The sequence below is a fragment of the Thermobia domestica genome, chromosome 13, assembly GCF_964235325.1.
Source record: "Thermobia domestica chromosome 13, izTheDome1.hap1.1, whole genome shotgun sequence".
NCBI classification, from domain to species: Eukaryota; Metazoa; Arthropoda; class Insecta; order Zygentoma; family Lepismatidae; genus Thermobia; species Thermobia domestica.
The window spans coordinates 83,734,661-83,755,845 of NC_137466.1; the positions used below are offsets into that span (position 1 = coordinate 83,734,661).

The 21,185-nt window shown below is 35.5% G+C and overlaps 1 protein-coding gene across 1 annotated transcript in view; it reads left to right on the forward strand.

Annotated features, from left to right (window-relative positions):
• LOC145668277 (endoplasmic reticulum aminopeptidase 1-like) overlaps positions 1–21,185 on the forward strand; it is a 127,290-nt gene that overhangs the window by 82,643 nt on the left and 23,462 nt on the right. The window contains exons 8-14 of the mRNA XM_081735984.1: positions 693–847; positions 3,163–3,411; positions 8,789–8,947; positions 11,269–11,497; positions 13,886–14,069; positions 19,217–19,438; positions 20,078–20,220. Coding sequence (XP_081592110.1) covers positions 693–847; positions 3,163–3,411; positions 8,789–8,947; positions 11,269–11,497; positions 13,886–14,069; positions 19,217–19,438; positions 20,078–20,220 — 1,341 coding nt within the window. The remainder of the gene's footprint in view (positions 1–692; positions 848–3,162; positions 3,412–8,788; positions 8,948–11,268; positions 11,498–13,885; positions 14,070–19,216; positions 19,439–20,077; positions 20,221–21,185) is intronic.

Below are 21,185 nucleotides of genomic sequence, written 5' to 3' on the forward strand. Positions count from 1 at the left end.
GTTACGTGTACTGCGTATCCTGCCGAATGATGAAGATTAGCTTTCGCTTAGTTGTAAAGTAATTCCATTGTAAAGTAATAAAAGCAATCGTAAACAAGATTCGATATGTCCTGAGATTGTACAACTTCCTTGGATTGACGTTTTATTAGTTAAAATATATTAGATATTATTAGAGTTGCTGAAAGTATTAGCTGAGAAACTGTTTTAAAAAATGCACTATATTCTTGTCAAAAGTGCATATTTCTTATTTTTTTTTGTGTTGACTTCATTAATTTACCATTCATTATATAATCATATTAATATTAATATTTAACAGTGTTGTATCAAGAGATTTATTCTAAGTAGCAACGGTAATTATATTTATTAATTATTTAAGGGTATCAATTAACCCATGTTTTAATAATCTGTAAACTTATTCTTTTATTTACTGCGTCTATATTAGTCTACTAGAGGTGGATTGTGTGTGAATTATCCGGATCTGGTGAGGAAGGCGTCGGGGAACACCAAAACAGTACAATTAATAGTAAATTAAATAATAAACAGAGTAAAAAAAAGTTTACAGAAAATTGTATTTATTTCAGTATCATGCTTGAAATTTTACAGTACTTTATGAGTTGATCATAATTACTTCGAAAATAAAGGAATATTTGAGGATTTCATTGATTTTGGTTTCTGTTTATGTATAATTGCAGATCTTATAACCATCCCTGATTTTGCTGCTGGAGCGATGGAAAATTGGGGATTGATTACATATCGCGAAACTTCTATCCTTTATGATCCAAACGAAACGTCTGCAGCTGCACAGCAGTGGGTGGCCATTGTAGTTGCTCATGAACTAGCTCATCAGGTATTGAATTTCGTAACCTATTTTACCTTTACTAGTCTATATTGGTAAAAAGTACTGGTAAATTATTCATTTTAATGACAACTAAAACTGATTGATGTTTTCTTTGAAAATTCTTTATTACAGATTGTCTTGTAATGAATGATCTGTTGCTGTCTCTAAATGTGTAAATGACTTGTCGGTTATTCTTTCCCTTGAACTTAGAATGACAAATATTAATAATATTTGAGACGTGCTGCCATAGGTTACATAGTTGTGCAACCGTCTTTTTTTAATTAATTAATTATTTTTTTTTATTTATTTATTTTTATTTTTATTTCAAAAGTGTTTCTGAAGTGTTACAGCAGAATTTAAGTTAAACTAAAACTGTGATCTTCAGCGCTAGACAATATTGATGCATCTTTCAAAAAATTCATAAGCAAATATTAAAGAGTATTTTAAGCTAAGAAAGAAAGCTGTTTACATTTATAGATGAATGAACGCTGCAACTACATCAAGTAACATTGAACATATTGCAGGAAGTGTCTATTTCTTAATATGAAAAAGTATATTTATATCTGTATGGCGCGTGTTTGCTCATATTGTCGACAAATGGTTGCAGTCACGTGATAAGTGCCAATCTGTTTCCATCATCGGTAGGGGTTTCTCCGCTCAGTAGTGTTTGACTTTTTTTTTTTTTTTTTCATCCCTTATGGGCAAGTGACGGAGGAGTATGAAGGAGGAGGAGAACAAGTTGTTGACAAAACGTAAATATGCTTCTCAGAAATAAACCTTAGCGTGTAATGGTGCATACAATTGGATTCATAGTTATTTTCACGAGGGCAGAAGGTGTGTTGTTTATAATGTTCCAAGCCGTTTTCTAATCTTCATATAAAAAGTCAAATACCATGCATTGCTATCTTGTTTTATTGCAAGTTTGCATATAGAATGTGATTATTTTTAATTAAATGAAATGAAACATAGGTAATTATTCAAATATAATGAGAAAAAGCGGAAAGGCTATTACTCACCGCAAAAAATATGTAGCAGAATTTTCTTCTACATGCAACAGGTAGCGCTTTCGGAAGCTGCTACTTCCTTCATTAGCAAGGATAAAAATTTTGAAGTCTACCACAAGCTAATCACCGCTCGCAATAGTGTGATATTCAAATATATTTCTTTATGCCTTACAATATATGTTGTTTTTCATTTAAGTAATGTTTAATAAGATCGATATAAAAGTTTTATATAGAAATAACTTTTAAACCCTCGTTGAGCAGTAATTAATCAGTATGTTTAAATATGAATAGTAAATAATAATAATAATAATAATAATAATAATAGCAGCGAATGTAAACTTCAATCAGTAAATATCAAAATAGAGAAGATAATATTTTTTCTGTCCATTTTTCCTAAATTTTGAAACAACACTTCAGAGCATGGAGCGTGTTCTCATATTGCACATGCCTTGATACTACAACCGCTACTTGTACAGCGGGGGACACTTCTAAATGGTAGACCTTAGAGGTAAATCTCCATATGGCTGTACCATTTAGAAGTGTCCCCCGCTTTACAAGCCACTTTGTCTCTACTAATATTTTATGTTAAAAGAGTCCACATGGAGAGATCTCGTTCACAGGGCTCATAGCGAATCACTTTTTTAACTGAAAGTTACTTTTTGGAGGTAAAGTCATTTTTTGTGAGATTTATGTTTTACATTGGTAATTTTCTAAGAAAAATATTAAAAATAAATGGAAAAAGGCAGAAACGTGTTACTTATTACTCTTCTGCAAACTTCAGTACTTGCTGCCATGTGCAGCTGTGCTGCTACATGTGAACTAAGTCAGCTTTATTCTCACTTCAATCTTTATTCTTTCTAAAGCACAATAGGTGGTTGGTGGGTGCTTTAACCTCTCAAGGTGAGTTTGAGAGCCCTTCTGTGTCTATTCTTCCTTCTAGGATTGTGCAAAGTATGTAATTAATAATGAATCTCTAAACACAAGTAATCCAATTTTTTTATTAGCTGACAAACTTAAGGAAAATAATTTTTAATGTTAACATATTAAAATATTACGTATTTCAGCTATGATCCAGTCAGCCCTATTTTGGTTGGAAAACAAATGTAAAATTCAGTTTATGCCCAAGTTTGACATCGAGGTTTAAAGTTACTTTTTGATAAGATTTTGATCATTTTTTTGTCTACTTTAGGTCACTTTTCAACTATTTAGAAGAGACCAGACCACTATGAGCCCTGTGTTCATGTAATGTAAAAATGACACTTGACGTGCGATAGGTGACTTCTTAAAAATGTTATATATTTTTTCTCTCTTTTATTCCAGTGGTTTGGAAACTTAGTAACAATGAAATGGTGGAATGATCTTTGGTTAAATGAAGGCTTCGCTAGTTTTGTGGAATATTTAGGCGTTGACCATGTGATGCCAGAATGGAAGATGATGGATCAATTCATTATCGATAAGACGCAGCCTGCCTTGAATTTAGATGCTTTAGCTAGCAGCCATCCTATATCTGTTGATGTTCATGATCCTCTTGAGATCGAAGCCATATTTGATACAATTTCTTATAGTAAGGTAAGCTTTATCGTCACTGTGACGTGTAAACTGATATGGATATAGGATATTTAATAAGATAATAATAATCTCTGTAATAAGTGTAATTGGTCAATTTCAATATAACTAACTAACTAACTAACTAACTCTATGGCCTATGGAACGCGGAGGTTCAGTGCCGCGTTCACGAAAGCTCTCCACTGACTTCTATCCTTAGCTAATTGGATCCAGTTTCTACTTTGTATTCCTATCTCTGCGAGATCCATCTTAATATTATCCTCCCATCTGCGCCTAGGTCTTCCTAATGGTCGTTTTCCTATGGGTCTACCAGTCAAGACTTTGAAAGCGTTTCTACTTTCTTCCATTCTAGCTACATGACCTGCCCACCTAAGCCTCCTAGACTTGACGACCCTAACAATGTTGGATAAACCGTATAAACTATGTAGTTCCTCGTTATGAAGCTTCCGCCATTCCCCATTCTCGTTCCTCTTGGGTCCGAATATTCTTCTCAGGATCCTGTTCTCAAATACTTTCAGTCTATGTTCTTCCCTCAGAGTAAGCGACCATGTTTCGCAACCATACAGAACAACAGGCATGATTATCGTTTTATATATTTTAAGCTTCAAATTCCTCGACAGAATTCGCGACGACAAGAGATTTTGAACCGAATAGTAACACGAATTCCCTGCTTTTAGTCGACATTTAATTTCTTCGTGAATATGATTTTCGTCTGTTAATATTGATCCTAAATATTTGAAAGTATCCACTTTATCAAAAGTATTATTTAATATTTTAACGCATCCACAATTTGCCGTATTACGGTCCCGACGCACTTCCATGTATTTAGTTTTCTCTGCATTTACTTGTAAACCCATGTCCCTGCAAGCGTTTAAGCATGTCTCTGCATTTATTTCTACTGTTCTCCTATCATCCCCTATTAAATTTACATTATCAGCATATGCCATAACCTGGTGAATGCCGTTCAACTCTAGGCCCTGGTTGCTATCTTTGATTTTCCTTATGGCGTATTCCAGCACAAAGTTAAATAATAATGGCGACAACGCATCTCCTTGTTTCAGGCCATTTTCGACGTGGAAGCTCGTGGACAAAAATTTTCCTACCCGGACTTTACTTTGGGATTCACTTAAACATATCTTAATTAATCTAATTAGCTTTCTCGGTATTCCAAGCTCTGTAAGAACATTGTATAATGTTTCTCTCCTAACCGAGTCGTAAGCCTTTCTAAAATCAATAAATAGTTGATGTACCGGGGTATTGTATTCCCACTTCTTTTCGAGTATTTGGCGAATGGTAAATATTTGGTCGATAGTTGATCGATTTCGTCTAAATCCGCACTGATAATCTCCAATAATTTCATCTGCGTATGGGGTCAATCTTGCTAATAGAATATTTGAAAGGATTTTATAGGATGTTGACAGAAGAGAAATGCCTCGATAATTATTACAGTCAGTTTTGTCGCCTTTCTTGTGAATTGGAACAATGATTGACTCTTTCCACTCTTGTGGCAATTCTTCGTTGTTCCAGATAAGGAGAATGAGTTTGTGTATCTTGTTCCACAATTTTTCGCCTCCAGCTAAAATTAACTCAGCCGGAATTTCATCTACACCCGGAGATTTGTGTTTCTTTAATTTTTTTATAGCGGCTTCCACTTCTATTCGATTGGGTTCTGGAATATACGGTTCTGCGGTGTGTATCTCCTTTTCTCCACGCACATTAGTTTTTGGCTGCGTGTTCAGCAAATCGTCAAAGAAATCTTTCCATCTATTTAAGAGGCTATCCGTATCAGTGAGAACTGTTCCGTCAGATTTCTTTAATATATAAGCACGAGGTTGATAGCCTTTCTTAAATTCGCTGATCCCCTTATACATGTCCCGAATATTTTTATTTTTACTATTATCTTCAAGTTCCTTAATTTTAGCTTTCAAAAAATCCCGTTTCTTTGTTCTAAAAGTTTTGGAAGTTTCCCGCCTGATATCTGCGAAATTTTGTGTAGTTGTTTCATTCGGATTTTGTAGCCACCGTAATTTTGCCTGTTTTCTCTTCTCTACTAGTTTAATGCATTCTTGGTCGAACCATGGTTTGTTCCTACCTATTTCCGCGTGTCCCAATTTTTCTATTGCTGAACTTTTAATGCTATCTCTAATTTCAATCCAAGTATCCTCAACACTAGTGCACTCCGAGTCTTCTAAAACCGAGAATCTATTCGAAACTTCAATCTGGTATTCCTCTCTTACCTTGCTCTCTTCTAATTTCTTTAAATTAAATCTCTCCGTTTTCGGACATTGAGGATTACATTTATTCAACGATAATCTCTCCCGTATTATCGCTGCTACCAGGTAGTGATCAGTGTCACAATCAGCCCCTCTAAACGACCGGACGTCAATCATGCTAGATTGTCTTCTTCTATCTACTAAAACGTGATCAATTTGATTATGTGTTTTTCCGTCTGGTGATGTCCAAGTGTATTTATGAACGTCGCGATGTGTGAATTTTGTACTCTTCACGATTAGGTTTTTGGATGTTGCAAAGTTCACGAGTCTAACATCGTTGTCATTACTTTCCTTATGCAAACTTTCGTTCCCTATAATCGGTTTGAAAATATCCTCTCGTCCTACCTTCGCATTGAAATCCCCTAATAGAATCTTCATATGGTATCGCGGGAGTTGGTCAAATATCCGTTCAACTTCTTCGTAAAAACTATCTTTTATATCGTCACCCTTATCTTCAGTTGGAGCATGTACATTTAAAACAATAATATCACACCACCGTCCCTTAAGAGTAATAAAAGAAAGTCTGTCAGTAACAAATTCAACCCGTTTAATTGCTGGTAATATTCGTTTGTGAACGAAAAACCCTGTTCCTAACTGGTGATTTTTATTTCCTTCCCCGTAAAAGAACGTAAAATTTCCGGAATTCTCAGATCCATTTCCTTCCCACCTAACTTCCTGAACTCCTACTAAGTCCATCCTGTATTTCTCTAACTCACTAGTTACAGATTTTAACGCGCCTGCCCTATAAAGACTTCTAATATTCCATGTTCCAAATCTCATGTCCATTTTCTTTTGCTGATGTCGTGCCAAGTTATCAGTCCTTGTCCGAGGCTTTTGTGAATGTTTCTGAACAAGTACCTTTTTTTACAGGATGAGGGTGTTAGCCTTACCCAAACCCCCAAGCTGGAGGACCACTCCTAGTCGTCTGTCCGCGACTGCTTATTCAGTATATTCGCAGCTAACCTCTATATCTAGAGGCCTTCTCCTCGATCCGCAACCTGAGGACGCGCCATGCCGTGGTGACAAGAACCCACGTTAATTTCAATATAAGTAAGAGAGAATTTCATTATTATAATGTTAAATACAATCTCGGAAATGCTGTTTTTATTTCGTGTAAGTTTTCGGATAGATGACTTCAGCAGAATGATATATATCAATTTAATGAAAACTCACTAGTGTCATAGTACCGAATTCCACACCTCAAGTGCCAGCGTCAGGTTATTTGAAAATGTGAAATTCCACAGGTCGGAGCGCGATCGTACTACGTTCCGTTGATAGTAATTCTTTCGGGCGAAGTTCAGTTTATGCTTGATACCCAAATTTTATTGAAATTGAAGTAATTCATCATAAGTGTTTACGTTGCGTATATACATTATGTGTTAAGGTGCGATACACGAATGAAGTCGATCAAACTAAAGTGAGCTTTTGAGATAAAACATAACATTTTGCAGTTAATGTATTTTAGTCAATTGTATATTTTTTTAAAAATAAATTCATATATCATTTGAAAATTGAAGATCCGATTTTTCTTTTACATTAGTTTTGAAAACAAATCTTTTAAAAAATAATTTTTTTCCAACGTGAAATCTAGTTATGCAAATCTAACTATACCAATTATCCTATGTTTGTAATATGAATATTCTTGTCTTCAGTTTTTATATATACAGGATAACTCAATTTAAGAATTACAGGGGATTGCATGTATAGGAATAACAGTAGGATCTGCATTTCTGTTAAATCACTTTCTCACACTCAAAAACGTTAGATTCGTTCCATTCTATGAAAAATCTTAGGACTATTTCAAATTTATACTCAGGCGTTCAAATAAACATTCTTCGCCTTAGAGTGAAGAATTCTCCAAAGTATTTTAACACTATTAATTATTTTAATAGAATTAAAAATTAGCTATTGAACAAAGGTAAGATTACAGTATTTCGTTGAGAACTCATTATAAAAGATGATCATGCAGTTACGACAAAAGTCAAAAGTAATATTGTTTTCATTAAGATGTTCAGTCTCAAACAGCAGATATTCCTTATGCATATATTTGTTTACACAATTTCTTTACAGTTCACTAAATAATATTCGGCATGGTTAAACCATTGTAAAATCACAAATCTGTGTAGTTAAAAATAGTCATTAGAGAATTGAGATCAGCGGTGTGATGAGTTAAATGAGTGACTTCACCTTAATAATGGACCGAAAAGATTTAACTACTAGCTGAAAAGGTGCTGCAATTGTAACTTTAAGTAGGACACATATTAACATGCGAGATACAATGAAAAGAAAGATGGGTTTCATTGGGAATTGTCCATTACACTTCGCAAAGGTATTCAACCACCCGTAGCATAAACGTTTAAAAGTGAAGATAAATATTTAGAGGTCAGTAGCAAAGTAATTACTTTAAAACAGCACCAGCGTTGGCTTTAGAACGTAACCAGTTCAGAAATAAACATGTCAGATTATTACTCTACAGACACAGCTTGAAGAACCTTAAAGAATGTGTTGCAGCTAAGAAACCCATTACTAAAGGCGGGGAAAAGATAGAAAAAAGAAGAATGTGATAGATAAGATGTGAGAGTTGTATTACTGTTGGTTAGTGAAAGAAGGTGTTATTTATTAATAATAAATCATAATTAGACCTGCTTGGCAAAAAAAAAAAAAAAAGTTTGTAGGATGGTTAGCTGATGGATGAATGGTTGGTTGAGTACAGTTTAGCGTCCCTTTTCAGAAGTGAGATTATATAAGACGTAGGCTTATAGAGTACTTTGTGTGTGGGATCCAAATCACGTGAGCCCCTACCTTGAATCTGATGCATGAATGGCATTCTAATATACATTTTCAAGGAGCATAGTGGCTCAGTGGTAGAGTGTTTACCTATAGTGCGAGGATCCCAGACCGTGTGAGTTTGTAGTGAGTTAATAAAGGAAGTCTGGTGTATGATTTACGTACAAAGTGTTGAATCTTGAACAGTGTACATTACAGTGAAGTAAATATTACTGTACTTAATATGATTATTTATTTATTTATGTTTTATTTGCGTATAAATAGTGATATATATATTCTATGGACCATTTTACGAACATTTAATATCGTTCTTTTTACAGGGTGCTGCAATTCTATATATGCTGGAAGAATTTCTAAATCAAGACACACTAAAGGACGGATTAATGGACTATTTAAATACGCACAAATTTGGAAATGCAGAAACTAAGGACTTGTGGAATATATTGAGTAAAAATGCCAATAAATCGTTGGAAGTAAAGGTATTAGAATCTGATATGTATCTGCTTGTTTGATTGAAGTCTAACATCTCTTTGCAGCACTAAGGCTATGTGAGACCGACTACTGCTCAAAGTAGAATCCGAACGAGCACTTGGTATGTATCCGAGATAAGCCGTGACGAACTCAGAACTATTCGCAGAGGAAACGCTCGCTTTTGCCACTTGTACACGAAAGGGCTCTTCAGTAGGGCTAAGAATCGAAAACGTTTTAAATGTTTTAACAAATTTAATAAACTAACGTTTCTGGAAACTCTGTTTAACATTAACGTTTACCAAGAAAATATCGTAATCACAAACATCACATAACTGTAAAATAAGATAAAACGTTTAATATAGAGCACTATGTTTGTGTGTATATATGCATATTGTAGCTTCAAATCTTTCAGAAAATAGAAGGAATATTCACCTAAAAACGGCGTGGCAATTGCGTTATAGTTAGCATCATTGAGGGATAATCATGAAGAGAAATTTTTGTCTTGGCTCGTTGATGTTATAGGCGATAATATTTTTGAATATTTAAATGCATTAAAAGTGGCTTTTGTATTGTTGAAAAGTATTTGTCAGTGGATTGAAAGAGATTACTGTAGAAGCAGACTAGAAATTGCATTTCCGTTATGTTTTTCTTTTATTTATTTATTTATCTGTCCTTAATAGCGTTTCGTGTTAACATCTTACGTTGTATAAAGAGTAAGAAACTTAAAACATATAGACCCTTATAAATACGCGAGATTCGTACATTATTTATTAATTTTAGAAAGTCTCGGATAGGTACGAAATGTTGCTACAATATTCGTAGAAACTAAGAAATTTTACACGGTCATTCGTGGTCAGATGGTTAACGTGCGTGACCCTGGGTTGATTTCATGGGAATACTAAGCCTCGGATAAAATCGTTATGTATTCCACTTACAACAGTAGATCCCTCCTTATATAGCCTCTGCTGTAAAGAAACGTGAAACTTCAATTTGTAAATTAAGCTAGGAAATTATACTAAATATTCTTTCTTTCTTGATTTCTTGCTTGCTTTTTTTCTTGCTGTCTTGCTTTTTTTCTCGATGTCGTGTTATTGATTTCAAATTTCGAACTGTTGATCAACCATTTGTGCTCACAGACGTACTTTTTTAATGATTGTTGGGAGAATTGCTTACCGGCATCATCATAATCATTGATTCGGGATTCCTGCTGAATCTGGATGTACACTCATGTCCAAAATTATTGTCACATGTTTATAAATATATTGTTGTAGGAATATGATTTTATAACGAATTCGCCCGGTATTTCTTACAATGTTAGTAAATGTATAATCGGCAAAGCCATTGATGTGGCAAATTTCATGTCAAAAAAGCAGTAAATAAGAACAATAAAATGAAAATAAAACTTTCTTGTTCATTTGGCAACATCTTGTGTTATTCATTCTAATTTTCGTATTTATAATTCTTTTCCTATGAAATTTACCACAAGTATACATTTCCCGATTCTACACATAGTATCAGTATTAAAAGTTCCCTGCAAAGTCTTTATCAAATTATATTCTTACAAGAAGACAGTTATAGATATGTGACAATCATTTTGGACACGAGTGTACATCAAGTCTCTCCTGTAATTTTTATCTACTTGACCATTTTTCATTCTGCTATCCCCTTCCATACTATCTTTTCTTTCCACTGCCTTTTTTACTTCGTCTGCCATCTGTTCCTTTGTCGTCCTTGTTGCATTGTACCTGTCATTTTCGTGTGTTGAAACTTCAAAAATAATCGTTTCTTCTATCATTATATATTTCCATGTCAATTTAGCCATATTTTCCCTTTTTCCATCCGTTTATTCAACCACCTGCTGTCACTTCTCAACACAACTATTTTTTTTTAAGTAGTTTTCCTTGTAGTTTTATTTGTTTGTCTTGTTAATACTTGTTTCTTAAAAGCAGGGAAGGGACAGATATACACTGTAACCCGTAAGATGTAGGGTTCCTTTTTGCTCTTTACCCTTTCTTCCATCTTTTGGGCACCCATATAATGATCCGTTCTGTGAATTTCTTTCCGTGAAGACTTATTTTCAAACAAACACGGATTTCAAGTAGGTAACTTTTTCACATGTTACTGACATGTATAGATGATGATATAGAAAGTGTTCTGACTTGTTAGTTTTCGTAAAAAATAAATGTAGAATTTGTGTGTTGATGAAATTACGTATTTGTTTAAATATATATTTTTTTAAATTACTGGTAAACATGAAGACCAGTAAATTTGATAGATGATTTCGTGAAAAGAGAGTTTATTTTCATTTGGGGTAATATTTCTTTTTTAGGCTATTATGGATACTTGGACGAGACAAATGGGGTTTCCTTTAATAACAATAGAAAGAGAAGGAGATACTATTTCAGCCACACAGGAAAGATTTTTGCTATCTCCATTTGTTAATGAATCAGCGAAAGATCAAATATCCCCATATAATTACAAGTGGTACGTTCCTTTGTCCTACTACACAGATCTGCAGCCCAGAAATATACAGCATGTATGGATGAATATGACTGATGGTAAGAACTTACATGCATGAATCATATTGATTTGCATTTATTTATTTAATTATTTATTTATTTATTTATTTATTTAGTTAGTTAGTTACTGACTGACTGACTGACTGAGGGAGGGGGTGGGTGGACGATTCATACGTAATCTCCCTTTCACGCAAGACCTATACTGCTTACGGTGGTTCGTATCTGATGTAAGTACCTCTGTAGGAAATTGAACCCAGGATCAGGCGCACATACATCATATTCATTAACCACTTGACCATGGAGAACCATAATGAACATTTTTTCTGGTATTTAAATGTATATTGTAGAGAAGAAATATTGATGGACTACGTAATACACCGTGAATATTGAGTACGTAATACACAGGAATTTCAAGTTACATTGGAGAACACGGTGGTTCAGTAGTGTAACGTTCACCTTTGCTATGAGGATCCCTAGTTCCTTTGCAGCCCATGTGAATTGATGGTGGACAACATTGTGTCCGTGAGTTTTCTCTGGGCTTCCTTCTTTTTCTTCCACATTGCAATTGCACCAAGTTCTTCATTATCATTCACTTTCACTAATTATCCGTCTCTTTTAGTCCAGAAGTCATAAGCGTGGGACATAAGACTAGTAATTTCATTTCATTTTAAGTTTTATTTGTTTGCCCAATGACCATCAACGGTGGTTTCCTAATGTAGATTTTCTTTCAGTAATTTCGGAAGCAATTGGCCAATTCAGTAACGTTGCATAAATTATTTTTTCGTCAAAATATCTTGTGTGTGTTTAAATTTTCCAGCTATTGATAAAAGAATATATTCGGAAAGAGTATGCACTTTTTGGCAACCGTAATCAATTTAAAGACATTACCTTGAAAATTGATACTATTTGATTTAAGATTCTAAGTACTTATTATTAAGTAAGTCACAAAGTATTATGAATCTAAAGTAGTTGATGTATATTACGGAATGTATTCAATAATATATATTATATACATGTATATGTTTTTAGTATTGAAATTAACGTATAAGTATTATTTTGAGAAATAGCATTAACAACCGGTATTTTAAATCACCAAATCCAATAAATTCAATGAGAGAAAATGTGCGACTGAGTAAGTGATAGACTCGAGGCCTCTGGCTAATAATCCTTAGTGTGCTGGCATATACGCTATTAATTCTTTCAGCCATAAATCTTTACTCCTTAGGTGTATGTGCTATTTTTGATCACTTAAACTGTGCTGCATCTTACCTGTGATGTGCTTAGATAGCCAGAGTATCTACCTGTATCAGTGATTCTCAACCTTTTTTAACTGATGATACACTTTACAAAACGTCCAGGACATCGCGACACACTTGTTTTTTTTTTTTATAAATAAATAAATAAATAAATAAATAATAATAATAATAATAATAATAATAATAATAATAATACCTATTATAATAATGAAACCAATTACTTTTTATAATGGGGCCGCGGTGGCTCAGTGGTAGAGCGTTCACCTCTGGTGCTTGGGGTCCCGGGTTCGATCCCAGCACCCGCCAAGTGAACTTTGTGGTGGACAAACACCGTGTGCGTGGGTTTTCTCGGTGTTCTCCCGTTTTCTCCCACTTTCTTCATTCCACCATTTCATTCATTACTCATCATCACCGTCTCCTTTAGTCTAACCGTCATAATCGTGGGACGTAAAACTCAAAGGCTTCATTTCATTTCATTTTTTAGTTTTTATAATGACTCTATACAGCACTGAGCATTAATTCTATTGTTGACTGGTACAGTCTGTCTCGCTTTTAACTAATTATTATTGAATTCTTCATATTTTTTAAATTCTAAAATTTCGCGACACACCTTAAGGGATTGCCTGATACACCAGTGTGTCGCGACATATTGGTTAAGAACCACTGACCTATAATATTGAACATTTCTAATGATTAAATGAGATATTACTTCCGAAATCGTGTTAACAATTTATATTTTAAACAATTTATCAACTACTGTCTAGCGCATTAAGTCGGAGCATGAGTTCGCAAACTTTCACTCTTTTAATTTAGATGTATTTTCACCTTTAGTGGCTTGGGTATGATGTGTTTCTGTAAGAGTATATAAAATAATGATTTATGTGCCACCTTTTCTTACAGGCTAGGATTATTGCGACCTTTGCATGTATTACATTGGAGATAGTGATCAATCAGTATGTGAAAAGAACTTAACTATCAATTGGATATGTGCCTTATAAAGGAAGAAGTATACATTTAACCTTAGTGCAGTGTGTCGAAAACACTTGTAAATGTACTGTTTCTTCTTGTGTGTGGTGTCTTATTTTATATTGCGTGTAAGAGAAATGGCCCAATTTTAAATCATTGATATCCTTTTGTATGTATGCTGAATTCTTCTTGTGTTCTGTTCTAGTGACGTTCGAAGTTGATTCAGACGTTCAGTGGATCAAGGCAAATGTGAATCAAACTGGCTTCTTCAGAGTCATGTATCCAGAAGACATGTGGTTGTCCATAATTAATGCCTTACGTGAAAATCTCACGGTATTTAGTGCCGCTGACAGAGCAAGCTTGATTGATGATGCGTTTACGTTAAATAGGTAAGAAAGTGAAACAAATATTGTTTGTATATATATATATATATTCAAGGGAATTTTGAGTTACAGTTTACATTTTTGGAAAAAAACAACTATCGGTTTCAGTATATACCTTCTCAAGTTGCAGTTATTTTATTTCTTGACTATTTTCTTCTAAACCTTTTTTCCAGTACCCTGGAGTCCACTTTTTGGATCGCTGTCCCCCACTTTTTCCATTTTGTCATATCCGCTATGACACTACACAATAACATATCGTTCTCACACAGTCTTCCGACTTCTTTGGTCAGCCCCGCTCTTGTTTCCCATTCAGTTTTGTAGCATCCACTTGGTGAGCTACTTATCCCAAAGACCTTTTTCTTAGATGTCCAAACCATCGAAGTTTATTTTGTTGCAGTTCATGCAGCTTCTGTTTCTCTCTCTTCTTCGTCGTTCAATATTCACACTGTGTAATTTGCAGGACTCACTACTGTTTTGTAAACTTTTCCTTTAAAGTTTATTGGTATCATACGGTCACAGTCCACCCTTGCCGCTTCTCACTTATTTTGTCCAACTGCTGCTAATTCTGTGTTTACATTTTCTTCATTTACCTGCAGTATTGATTCCAAATATTTAAATTTCTTCGACATTACCACCTCTTCTTTGTTCAGTCACATTCTTGTATTTTCAATTACGATTTTGCTGAATGGGGAATGTAAATATTGTCTTGGTTTTACTAATCCTAAGCTCTTTGCTCTTCAAAATGCTCTTCTCCAGGTGTCTAATTTCTCTTTCCCATTTCCTAACTCTTGGATATCCTTTGTAAGCTTGGGGGCTGCGGTGGCTCAGTGGTCGAGTGTTCACCTCTGGTGCTTGGGGTCCCTGGTTCGATCCCAGCCCGCGCCAAGTAAACTTTGTGGTGGACTAACACCCTGTGCTTGGGTTTTCTCGGGGCTCTCCCGTTTCCTCCCACTTTCTTCATTCCACCATTTCATTCATTATTTTATCATCGCCGTCTCCTTTAGCCTAGCCGGCGTAATCGTGGGACGTAAAACTCAAAGATTTCATTTCCTTTGTAAGCTCGTCCATCACAACTGCAAAAAGATATGGGCTAAGACTAAATCCATGGTGAAGTCCTACTTTAACTGTGACCTCTTCTATTATTCCACACGTGCTCCTCACTCTTGCCCTAATCCATCATACATATCTTGAATTATACAGATATATGTGTTCGGAAGAGACTTTATCTTTAGTACTCGCCAAATATGATCCCGTGGCATTCTATTATACGCTTTTTCTAGGTCGATGAAAACCATATGGAGGTCCTTTTGGTATTCTCTGTACTTTTTCATTAGCATCATAAGTCCAAATATTGCATCTGTTGTCGACCGTTCTGACGTGAATCCAAATTGGTTCTTCGTTACTTCAGTCTCTTTACTCAAGCTTTCTTCTATCATTCTCTCCCAAGGCTTCATTGCGTGGCTTAATTCCCCTGTAGTTGTCATATTCTTGCACATCTTTTTTCTTTTTAAAACCGGCACAATGTAGCTGTTTCTCCATTCTTTTAATATATTTCCTGTTTCCTATATCCTATTAAAGAGCCGAATAAACCACTGCATTTCTTCTTTACCTAAACTCTTCCATAGGGATATTATCCGGTCCTGGAGCTTTACCATTTTTCATTTTTTTCATGACGTTTTCTATCTCTACCATACTCACATGCATGCCGAATAAGTCCCTGATTCATAGGTAGATTTTCGCAAATTTCCCCCGGGATTTCTTCATTGAGAAGTTTCTGGAAATATATTTTCATCGCTTCTTTATCTTCTTTTCACTTGTCAGAATCTCGTTATTTTTATCCTTGATGCAGCGCACATGTACTTTTTTTTTCGCCTTCGAGAGCTTATAAATGTTTTTCCTCTTTGTTTCCAGGTTGTACAATTCGTCATAAGACTTGCCTTTTGCTACACTGTATTGGCGTTATCCTTCGCTTTGTTGTCATCCTTCAGGTCTTGTTAGTTACCAGAGTTCTGTCATTCGTAGTTGCTTGAATTTCTTTATTCCACCATCACGTTTCTCTATCAAGGAGGCCTCCTCTTTTTGTTTACCGCAATGTTTCTTGCTGTTTTCCTGAGTACCGCTAGTACTCTGGTCCACTCCTTTACCACGTCCACCTCTTCTACCTTCATTTGCAATACTTGCGAAGTGATATTTTATCTTCGAATGTTTTCAGCACTTGTCCCATCTAGTTTCCATACTTCATTCGAACAGGAACATTTGGTCGTCGTCTTTCTACCTTTTCCTTGCAGATTTCGGCTGCTACGAAGTGGTGTTGCTAAGTTAGACTCTCATCTAGTATTACTTTGCAGTTGCTTGCATAGGTTTTGTCTTCTTCAGAAGATAAAGTCGTTATGAGATCTTGAGGTGTTCTTCCTTCTTCTTATAGAAGGTATTCATAATAGCAAGATCGTGTGCTTCCGCTACTTGTAGTGTGTTCTCACCTTCCTCATTTCTGTCTTACATGCCCATTAAGATCTCCTGCTAAGATAAGCTCATGTAACGAACAATTCTGCTAGCTCCATCCAAAATTCCTGGTTTGGTTTCTCTTTCTCCTAACACGAGTTTGACTATAATTCTATCACTTACTCTCTTCACGCCTACCAATTTCTCCCTCATACTTTTATCCAAGACTACTCCAACGTCATGCTTTCTATTGTTTCCCGTGTATATAAGCTTGTTTCCATTTCCTATTTCCTTTGATCTTGAACCCATCCATTTAGTCTCCTGGATGTATGCTATGCTTATTCTTCTTCTTGCCGGCATTTCGTGTAACTCGTAGCTCATACCTGTCAAGATTCCGACCTTTCACGTTTCTATTCTCATGTGCTGTTGCTGAACTCGCTTCTTTAACCATTCCGTCCACTGTTAAGGGATAGCCCTTGCTCATTTTTCACGGCCTTAAGCCGATCCGTGTACGCGTCGCTTCTGTAGTACGCCCTGGTCTTTTTTCTCACTTGTATTCCTTTTTCGGTCCATATTTGATGTGGCAATTGTTTTTACTTGCCAATTCTATCGTCAACCTCCCAACCTTGAAGACCAAGGTCTCCTCTCGATGTTTTCGTCGCTACTACTACTAAAACTTACCGAGAAAAGTATTCGTAATGTTCGTCTGGAATAATTCTCTCTCTTATTTTATTTATTACAATTACAATTATTATTATTATTACTATTATTATTAATATTGTTGTGTGAGCTTTTCTAAAGAGCAGCTATAGCCGAAACTCTTCCACATCAATAAATTCTTTTAACTAAACTCATAACGTATATATACACTGGCGAATAGTCATTTAAGAATGCACCGTATGCTGGATCCGATTCGAATGAACTGGAATGTGTGTCTGTAAACGGCATGCTGATCTTCGAAGCTCCCTGAACATTGGCCACCGTAGAAAGAAGCTGTTCATGTCTGTAGAAGACATGTTACTATTAGTTTGAAGATCGTTGGACAACAGGACGAGTGTATGTGTATAGATCCGTTGTGTGTGTGGATGAAAGCCTGTCTCTGCGATTCCAGGATGACGTTGGATTATGGTACGCCTATAAACGCAGTTAAATGACTTTAAGTGTGGCCTTATACTGAGGTATGAGTGGCCCGGTCGTCGTTCTGTAAAGTTACCTCTCACGTGGGTTGTGACATCTCAGTGTTCCATCGCCAGCACATACGATGAGACTAGAGGGTTCTGACAGCACACGTGTCTCTCAGTGGTCAGTGCTTCAGTGCCATCTAAAGCCACCATAATCCCTCGCACGAACAATAAACACTCGATTGATGGAGACAGATCTACGTTCTCGCGTTCCGTTTGCACGTTACACGACATATGTTAATCGCTAAGAACGTCTTCAATAGTGTCGAGAGAGATTGCAGTGGCGGGCAAATGGAGAGTGATGGTAATCAGCAATATGAGTGGTTTGTCGGATGCAATGACGAGCATGTGTTTATCCAGCGCGTGTTCGCACTCTCCGTGTAAGACATTCGTGACTTCGTCAACCCAGTCTTTCGACTTTATCTGGATTCTGTGCAAGACCCCATCTTCTAGCGGGATAACATGACCCCAAACCGCCAAGGCAACCCAGCATTCTCTCTTTGGTATTCACCTTCTTTCTTTGCCTAAGGTTTCGAAGGTGAGGCGTTAAACAGAAATGTTTCAGCACTGTATGTGCAGTTGCAAAGTATTCGTCTGCCGAAAGGAACATTTTTTTTTTTAAAAAAAAGTCATTACTTTCTTAAAATAATACTGTCATTACTTTCTTAAAATAAGTGCATTCCTTTAACGTTGGAGTTACCTGATACAAATTGTTACAGTACTTTAAAAGCAGATGATCTGAGATTTTATATAATAATCTGTGGTTATGTAGATCGCACTATAATTCTAAAGATTTTGTTTATTATTTGATTTAATACGTACATAACTTGCGTGAGTATTAATACTGTGTTGTGCTTTTAAATTCGGTAAATATATGATGTTAATCAGATGCTTTGGTAGATGTCGATAATCTCTTTTGCAGCTATTTTGATTGTTCTTCTGTTGTAATATGCCGCGTCGTTTAAATACTGTTCAAGGCTTGATGCAGCCTCTGTTAAATGAATACGTTGAGAAATGTGTGGGGTAAAGGCGCCCTCAGTGTGATATTGACAACATCACCTCCCCGAAAGGATTAGGTCATGTAAATGTGGACGTGGTGGCTCAGTGGTAGAGCGCTCACTTCTGGTAACGTGGGATCCCTGGTGTGATCCCAGCTCGCGCTATGGGATCTTTATGGTGGACACCGTGTGCCTGCGTGGGTTCTTCCATTTCCTTCCACTTTCTTCATTCCATTATCATTCACCTCATCTATCACCATCTTCCTTAGCCTCAAGTCGTTTGACGTTAAACTTTAAAAAAAAATGTAAATGTGGATTCCTGCCATCATACCATTTGAGCTCCACTTGGCCTGTCATGAATGAGGACATGCCTTTTACCTGGGCTATCTTGTCATCTAACAGAGAAATAGAAAAGTTAGCGATTTCATTACTTTACTTCAAGGTTTGCAAACTGAAAATATTCAGTTTCTCCCTTATTTATGTTAAGTTTTGATATATGTCATTTTTTTCTTCTTTCTTAAATTTATTTCAGAGCTGGTGTACTAAATGCAACAATACCTCTTGAACTCTCGCTGTATTTGGTCAACGAAACAGATTATGTTCCATGGGCAACTGCTTTGGACCATTTTCAAACTTGGAGCAGAACCCTTTATGGTACCTCTTCGTATAAGAACTTTATGGAATATATGAGACATTTACTCACTCCTGTAACGAAATATGTTGGGTGGAAAGACACAGGAACTCATCTCAAAAAGTAAGGATTTTTTTTTAACTTTGTAAAGTGTACGTTGTATGTAGATCAGTGTTTGTTAGCAATATTAAAAGGTTTCGTGTTTTATTTATATATTTATTTTATTTTATTAGCATGTAACGTTCATATTGCGTTGAAGTTCTTAAAAAAAAAAAGCGTATAATGTTTGTACTGCGTCGAATTTCCTATTGTCAAAACATTAGATAATTATTTAACAAATAACATCAACCACTACCGTAAAAGTAATCCCTTACGGTCATTAACCAATCAAGCGTGTATATGTATCCATAAACGAGGGAGCGGGCCTAACCAAATTAAAATTCTAAAGCCGCTTCTGTAAACAATGTAATTTCCTCAATATTATAATGTCTCACAAATTTTCGTGGAAACTGCGTAAAGAAATAGATTACAACAAATGGTTGATTGTTTAGTCTTGAAGGTAAAAACCTCGGAGACATTGAATAGTTTTCTTGGGGCCTTCATCATGCTTCAGATTATTTCACCAATTTCTACACTCGCCATTCATAATACTATATGTAGAGATTTTAAAGTTTTTTTTTTTTTCCTACTTCTTTAACGATAGATTACGTTGCTATTCTCCTAATGACAAGATAGGACATATTCTTCTTCTGTTTCTTCCAGATTAATGAGGTCAGACATTCTAGCATCTGCAATCTTATGTGAAGTACAGGCAACTGTAAAAGAAGCAAAGGCAAAATTTGATGATTGGATGCATAAAGGAGTTCGAATTCCGCCCAATCTGAGAGAAGTCATTTATGCTGCAGGTACACCATATTTGACTTAGTACTACTACTGTATTGTTAGGTGAATCCGAAGAGGAATGATCAGGAACTTATTTCTTTCCTTTTTACAAAATATTTAGTTTCAGTTATTTATATCATTGGGTATATTTCATGTTTGATTTTAGTTTTTATACAGCATTTTAGATTGCTTACAAGAAAATATTACTGAATTGTGTCCGAGGGGCAAAATTTCCCTAAGCTATTTCGATTCTCTCTGATGTGTGTTTTATCAATGTCTTCAATTTCTCTTAAAAAGGAATTTTCACAGAAAGGAGGGAACGTACCCATATGCTATCAGTTTAGTAGTGTAATTGAAAAGATTGTAAAATGTGTTAGAGAGCATCGAGACAGTTCAGAGAAACGTTTGCTTCCTGGATACAAGGTAAGCTTTTATGTCTAAGCTATTCAATATGTATCCTATAACCACTATTAGTATATATAAAGATTTTAGTATATATATTTCGGACTCCTTTCCAGAAGGGAGAAAGTGATAATGTACTGTACTATACCCACTCCTAAAACATATGCGATTTAGAAGAAAAAATACAGACTTATTGAAAAAAAAAAATTTCATTAGCTGTTGAACGTTATTGCTACGGTATCGTATGACATAGAGGAATAAACATATAGTACACTTTACCGTAAATATACACTAATTTATAAATACATTAACCCATGATTTAACGGACAGAATTAGACTAACGTAATTGGGTGAAAGGGGCTGTTGAAGCAGGAAACTTCGACTAGGTTTTTAAAATAATGTGGCGACAGATGCAATTGTAATATGGTAATGGTTCTTACATAGACCAGTAAAACTACCACTTGTTGTTCGTGTCGGAACTTCAGCTATATTTGTGGAAAATGCACACACGCAGTTTCAAACATCAGTTCCGACCAGCTCTTTGTGTTGTAGCGAATTGTAATCTTCTGGTATAGGTGCTCACTAT